This window comes from Condylura cristata, unplaced genomic scaffold (assembly GCF_000260355.1).
Source record: "Condylura cristata isolate star-nosed mole 26May11 unplaced genomic scaffold, ConCri1.0 scaffold00001, whole genome shotgun sequence".
Lineage (NCBI taxonomy): Eukaryota > Metazoa > Chordata > Mammalia > Eulipotyphla > Talpidae > Condylura > Condylura cristata.
The window spans coordinates 74,519,940-74,527,501 of NW_004567102.1; the positions used below are offsets into that span (position 1 = coordinate 74,519,940).

The window sequence follows — 7,562 nt, forward strand, 5'->3', positions numbered from 1 at the left end:
TTTCTAGTTTACAAACACAAATGAAATTAACCAGTTACCCCAAGCAAATAAACTTTTAAAGGTACCTAGTAATTTGATTCCAAGGCTTTCTTATTTCATGTTTTTGGCACCTCCCTTTTATAGTCCTTTCTCCAAGGAACTCATATCCTATCAAATCAAAATCTCCTCTCTCATGCCATTTTTCCCCTTTAAGATTGATTAAGATGTTAGTCTCCTCCTCTTAGGAGCCTTGTTTTCTTCCCCCTATTTAAAACAGTAAAAAAAAAAAAAACATAGTTCATATTTGCTTAATAGAAAATGAAATAACATTTTTAGTTTATAAACATAGCAGATGTTTCCCCTCTTTCTCACTTTAAGAATGATTTACTTTCTCTCATATAAAGGTCCAGGATACACTTTTATCAAAGGGAAATCCTTAAGATAGCTGAAAAGAATAGTGTGTTCTCATATACAGTTTTTAGTTCTTTCACAAAAAAGCAGAGGGTACAAAGAGAGTAGGCACAGCAGTTGTTCGTGTTTGCCTCTTGTGCAACCGCTACCACCCATCATGTAATGCCATATAGGTGGTACAGTGTGTGTTTAATCACTCTTGAGACAGACTTTTTTTCAGTCTGTAAGATCTCAGCAGTACCTCTAAATAGGTTAAATAATGGGATTATTTGACGATTAATCTTAGCCTTTTAGTTAAATGTGCGACTCACCTAGTACATCCATTAAAAATTTATAGTTTTACCACTTCCATGTAGCTTTCAAAGTTATTTTTATTCTTGCCTAGCCATTCCTATCTGTGTTATTTTCCATGTTTGTACCAAAGTTTTTATTCAACTCTTGTTTTCTTACCTTTACTGATACTGGTCTCATCTTCCCCAGCCTCACTTTGTTTTGCCTTCTTCAAATGCTGTTACCTCTCAGGGTTCTATTTTTGAGTGGTACTAGTTATTTGGGATCTCCCTGGTAGTGCAGCAGTTAAGGACAGAGAGCTGTCAGCTATCACCAGCACCATGAGTTCTATTCACGGCCAGGGAGATGACCCACATGGCGCAGCAGACCTCTCCTGCCTCACCCTCAGCAGTGTTTTTCAGTAGACCTGCCTATTTTGCTCTCTACTCTGTTTCTGGTGAAATTTCTGTCCCCCTATACCTCTGTTCTATACCCCAGTTCTTGTATGAATAAATAAATAAATCTTTTAAAACAAAAAGGAATGCTAGTTATTCACTGATTATGACAGTCATGACACATTCTAACAGGAAGTCAAAACTAATTGCTTACTTGATATGTACAAATTAAATTGTAATAACTATATCCTACCATATCACCCAATTGTTTAATTTTTAAGAAACTGAAAAATGGGAATTCACTACTCCTACTTTTTTTGCTTAACTTTTTAAAAAAATTATATTTTTATTTATGCATAAAAGAACTAAGGTATAGGCCAGAGGTGCAGGGGATAAGAGGATTCACCAGAGACAGAGAGACAGACAGAACAAGCATATCTACTATAACACACTACTAAGGGGATCAGTAGATGAGACAGGAGAGATCACTGCACCATATGTAGGTCAGCTCCCTGGCCAGAAGTGAACTCAGGCCATGGTGGTGGTGGTAATGATACTTAATCCCTACGCTACCAGGGAGTCCCTGTTTGCTAAACTTTAGTTGAGAAGCCAGTTAAAGCAATAGATAAAACAAAATACAGGGTAGAAACAGAATAGCCAAAACACCTATGCCGGCATTCAAAAAGTTTTTCCTGTATAATATCAAGTAAGTATATCAAGTAAAATTTCTTAATGTTTCAAGAAAAGAATTAAAGTAAAAATTCTTCTTTGATTTTTTTTTAAGCACTTTCCTGTTCTATAATTAAGAGGTACATCACTTCTATACCCATTTGTGGTTTTCTCTGCTTTACAGGTGTAGCAAGTAATGCTATCCAGCCTACTCCACAGACTGTTCCAACAATCGATCCTGCCCTTTTCAGTACAGTTTCCCAGGGTAAGTGAACTGATTGTTTTGTGAGATACAGGATATCTCCTATTTCAAGGTGATGTTTCATAATTTACCTTTAAAATTTCATATGTTTGAATGTTTAGGTAATTTGAAACACTTTTAAATTTATTTATGCGTACAAGAACAGGATGTAGGCCAGAGGTGCAGCAGGTGAGAACTTCACCAGAGAAGTTCTCTGAGTAAGGAGTAGAACAGGCAGATCAGCGAAGTATACACTGCTGAGGGGAGCAGCAGGTGAGACAGCAGAGATCTGTTGCACCATATGGGTCAGCTCCTGGCCAGGGATTGAACTCACACTCAGTGGCTACTGATTGCTTGGTAGTACTAAGACTTAACCCTACTGGGGAGGCCTGAAACACATTTGTTTAAATGTCAAATGTCTGTCTTCATTATCCTCTCCAATGAACCAAGATTATTTCAAAAATAACCTAAATCCAGGGAATTCCCTTTTTTGTTTTGCATTTCCTTTTTTTTTTTTTCCTGTTTTTTTTGTATTCTGATATATGTAGTAATACAAGCATGTAAACCAAAGCAGTCATGGAAATATATGCTAAATTAATTTAAGATTACCATGTGCTGGGCCCTCCCTTATGGTGTACCAGGTTAAAGCACAGCATTAAGAAGCTAAATGCACTTTAGCATGAGTTTGATCCCCTCCCTGGAGGTGATCCACATGGTGCTGCAGAACTCTCCTGACCCACCTGCTGCTCCTCTCAGCAATTTATCGTAGTAGATCTGCCTGTTCTGCTCCCCATTCTGTCTCTGGTGAATCCTCTCACAGCCCCTGAACCCCTGGCCTGTACCCCAGTTCTGTGTGCATACATAAATCTTTTTTTTAAAAGATCAATTAAATATTTTTAAATTTGTAAAGGCAAGAATAAATATTTTTAAATGATGTTGAATAAATGATTATTAGAAAAATTATTAAATACTATGTCACAATTCTCTTGTCTTATTTGTGTCTTAACTGATTTGACTGATGAAAAGTGAAATATTCATATAACTAAATGTTATTAAAATGCAACTGATAGACCAGGAAGTAATTGATACTTAAATAGTAATATAAGAATAGTACTTATTTTACAATTGAGATGGAAAAAAAATGTACAAAATGATGTAAAAATAAACTATTATAAAAAAAATAGTGCTTATTAAAGGAAATGTGATTATATTAATTATGATTCATCTATGTAATTTAATATTGTGTACATATTACAAAAGGATATGGCATTTTTCACATGGAAATCTTTTTTAGTAAGATTTACTTCTTTAGAAACCATTACTGTCTACTTTGATACTTACTGTTAACCTTTCTTTCTACATTTTTCTCCTTAGTGTTTAGTACTTACCGTGTATATGTATTAGTATTACTATATATTAAATATTTTTGTAATGAAGTAGTAGATCTTCTGGGTAGGAGAATGTAATTGGAAAGGTAAATATTTGAAACACCATATTTACTTTTGTACCTTGTATATCTGTTGGATTAGAATATAAATAACAACTTAACTCATGTAGTTTTTTGAGAATCAAATAGGATATATGAAAAGAATTCAGTACCGTGTCTAACAATGAAATTTCGCCTCTAAGTATTTATACTGTCCTTTAATTAATAGTGATATGTCTTTGCAGTACTTGGATATCTGAGTTAAATACTGAGCTTTCTACTTACCTCCAAAATTTCCTGCAGTTTAGATAGTTCCCAAACAGTTCTGCCTGTACATTTCTTTCAAGTCGGGATAATGAGGTACATTAGGATCGGATTAACCATAGTTTTTGAGATGAATTTCTAGAACTAACTTTTTTTTTTTTTAAAGATTTTATTTTTTGTGCATACAGAACTGGGGTACAGGCCAGAGGCTCAGGGGCGGTGAGAGGCTTCACCAGAGACAGAATGGGGAACAGAACAGGCAGATCGACGAAGTACACTCCTGAGGGGAGCAGCGGACGAGTCAGGAGAGGTCTGCCACGCCATGTGGTCTCCTCTGGGGCAGGCGGGAATTGAACTCATGCGGAAGCGGCTTTAGATTCTTAATGCTGTGCTTTAACCCGCTGCGCCACCAGGGAGGGCCTCTAGAACTAACTTTTAAACTAATGTAAAAGAATCTTAATTAAAGGGACAGGTTTTATTTCTATTTAATTTAAAACTTTACTATTAGTTTTTAAATGAAGAAAAGCCTGATACGTTAGAAAATAGCAAAAGCAGCTATTTGACATAACTTATAGAAGTTCTTTTTGTTTTGATTATTAAAAATAAATAACATGTAAATTTACAAGTTGCTTATTATTTAGTTACATTTATATATATATAGTTTACATATATATATTTTACATATATATAGGATAGGTATAGGTATAGTTTACATATCTGGAATTATAGTTTTCTGTTAAAATATTTTCATTCACATTTTGTGGCTATTGAAATCATGAAAAAAGTGAAGTATTTGTGATTTAACAGAGTCATATCCTGGTGGATAAATTTAGTTTTTGTAAAAACTAAAATAGTAACAGAGTTCTTGCCACTATACACATTTTATCTTATTAGTAAATAAGTGACATGTCAGCAAAGCGGTGCTGTAAAAATAAGATTAGTTCAAAGCACTGAGCTTTCTTTCAGCAGACTGATAAATTTTGGATAGATGCCTTATATATTGAAAGATGCGCCCAAAATAGACTAATTTAAAGCACAGTAAACAATGTTAGTTTAACTCATTTTTCAAAGATGGTCTTACTCACCTGGATAATATATATAACTAGGTAGCAAGATTCCCACAAGTGTTCTGGAAAATCATTAAAGAATCTGGTATATATTTAAAAAAAAAAAAAAAAAAAGCACTTGCTGAAATACACCTAACTTGTTGATGGAATTACATTATAATAGTTTCACTTTAATAAATGAAATACTAAAATACTGGGCCTCCCTGATGGCCTAAGGGCTAAGTGTCAGCGCTATCACTACTGAAGTCTGAGTTCTTGAATCCCCAGCTAGGAGCTGACCCACATGACTCTCGTCTCTCTCCTGTTCCCCTCTGCAGTGTATTTCAGTAAATCTGCCTGTTCTGTTTCTAGTGAATCCCCTCACCCCTGTACCTCTGGCCTGTCCCAATTCTTCTGTGCAAAAATAAAAATAAAAATTATTTAAAAGAAAAGAAATACTAAGTAAAATTGAACCAAACTCTAATAAAACATTATTACATTTTACTGGTTTATTAAATCTTTTAAAATGAGCATGTGTCATGTCTTAATCACAACAGAGAGGAAATAATTTAAAGTATAGCCTGCATTTTTATATTCATTCATTGAAATATTGGACACTTCCAAGTACCTGGCACTGGACTAGCAATTTGAAGATACGTTGTCTCAGTACTGTTAACAATTTTAGAAAATAATAATTGGGATCATAATTCAGAATCAGAATAATCTGGAATTGCTACTTTCTTTGATAGCCTTACATAAGTAATATCAAAGTTTTCATTTAATGCTTTACATCTGTGACAGATTAGTAGTAGCTAAACAGAAGTATATTATTTCTTTGTTTTATTTTGTGTGCACAGTGTTCACATCAGTTCTCCTTAATTAAGACCACATAAAAATTTCTACAGAAAATGGTATTTCTTTTAAAAGACAAGATACAAAATCAGTTTTTATTTTCTTCTTATGGAATATATATATTCAAATATAGTCACATCCTTAGATGAAATGTTTTTAATTTTTTTAATGCAACTTTTTTATTTGGGCTCTACAAATATTAATCACATATATAAAAATATTTGCTGAAAATAAATTTCATGGGAATAAATTGTAAGTGGTGTTTACATGTTAGAATTTGTAACTTAACAATAATAAAATCTTACTTTAGATGGATGACACAAAAATGCAAAATATTTTCATGCTTAGAATAAAAACTAAACAACTTATGTAATATTTCTACATAAAGGTTGTTATTCATTTTTTATTGAAGACTATGTTTATATTCTAGATCTAATGAGGGTTGGGAGATTTAGTCTGTGTGCATTGTTCCATGAAAAGAGAAGCTGAGAAACCTTGGCTCTACAAATATTAATCACATATAAAACACCAAAGCTACATGTGTCTGCTTTACACATCATATAATATTTTTGCACTTAACTTGCCAAATTATAAAACCTCCTACTTTGTTACTTCACTAAGGAAAATCTTGTTCAGGTAAGTTGTGGGTCTGCATATGGTGTGCTTTACATTAGTAAGGAAGAAATTGAGTAACATGAAGAAAATTTATTTAACTATAACCAGGATTGTTGTTTCGAACCTTAAATATTTGTCATCGTTTTGAAGGTAAGCATTTACTGACCTAAACAGATCACTTCTTATATTCATATAGATATCTTAATTATTTTATCTTGTAGGGGATATCCGTCTAACACCAGAGGACTTTGCTAGAGCCCAGAAATACTGCAAATATGCTGGCAGTGCTTTGCAGTATGAAGATGTAAGCACTGCTGTACAGAATCTACAGAAGGCCCTCAAGTTACTGACTACAGGCAGAGAATGAAGGCTTTGTACAACAGATTCATGCATTTTTGGCTTGAAGAACTAACAGTCCATAACTCTATTTTAGCCAGTCAGGAGCACAGTTTTAAAGAAGACTTCAGTCCCATTGAACATAACAATGAAATCTGTGTCTGTGTGTCAGATTCCTATTGAAGCATTCAGCAGCAGTCTCAACCAGTTTTCATTGTCCATTTAGTGGATCCAATAATCTCTGGGTACATCGGCGGCTGAGGTTAAAAAGATACAAAAAATGCAAATTGAACCCTCCTTCAAAAACATGAAAATACTATAAAATGTGTTGAGAATAAGCTTTGTATCTTAATATACATATACTAAGGAACTCTGATCTGTAATTTGGGCAAACACGCCATATTACTTCAGTATAAAGTTCTCAATTTAACTTTTAATAAAGAATGTTTAGCGGTCATGTTTTCTTTTTAATCCTTAAGATTTATAAGACCAGCTTGAACTTCCTATACTGTTAAATGAATCTGAAAGTTATAGTCAAAGTCAATTTATATTCATATTAAATGCATCTACATGGCATTTAATTTCATGGCAGGAAATATGAGGCTAAGAGACAGAATCACTTTTAAAAGAGACAGAATCACTTTTAAGAGTGATTTCATATCTGCTTTCTATTATGCACTGGAACTTGAGATGAATTGGTATTTACTTTATTAGCAGTTAGACTGCATGTAGTAGAACGTTAAAAAAAAAAAAAGACATTCGTAGTAATGCCTGGAATTTGGTGCTTTGAGTTGTGTCTCTCTGCTACTATGGACTAGATTCCATAGGGCCTTGTAGATACTAATGATGCAGAAGATTATAAGAATTTAGATTCTCAGTTGTTAAGTTTATTGTGGGAATTATGTCACCTGCATTTGTGCTGTGTAAAAAGTAAATGTAAGGATTCTGTTTATTTCAACTTATCACAGAACCAAATGTATGTTTTGGTTTGCATATTATAGTTGCCAATTTTAGCTAATTATTTTTAGGTATAGGAATGAATGTTTCTATAGTAAAGG

At 33.5% G+C, this 7,562-nt stretch overlaps 1 protein-coding gene across 1 annotated transcript in view; it reads left to right on the plus strand.

The window, feature by feature from the left end:
• VTA1 (vesicle (multivesicular body) trafficking 1) overlaps positions 1–7,258 on the plus strand; it is a 39,966-nt gene extending 32,708 nt beyond the window's left edge. Inside the window, exons 7-8 of the mRNA XM_004673901.2 lie at positions 1,909–1,989; positions 6,390–7,258. Coding sequence (XP_004673958.1) covers positions 1,909–1,989; positions 6,390–6,535 — 227 coding nt within the window. The 3' untranslated portion in view covers positions 6,536–7,258. The remainder of the gene's footprint in view (positions 1–1,908; positions 1,990–6,389) is intronic.
• Positions 7,259–7,562: the final 304 nt, after the last annotated feature.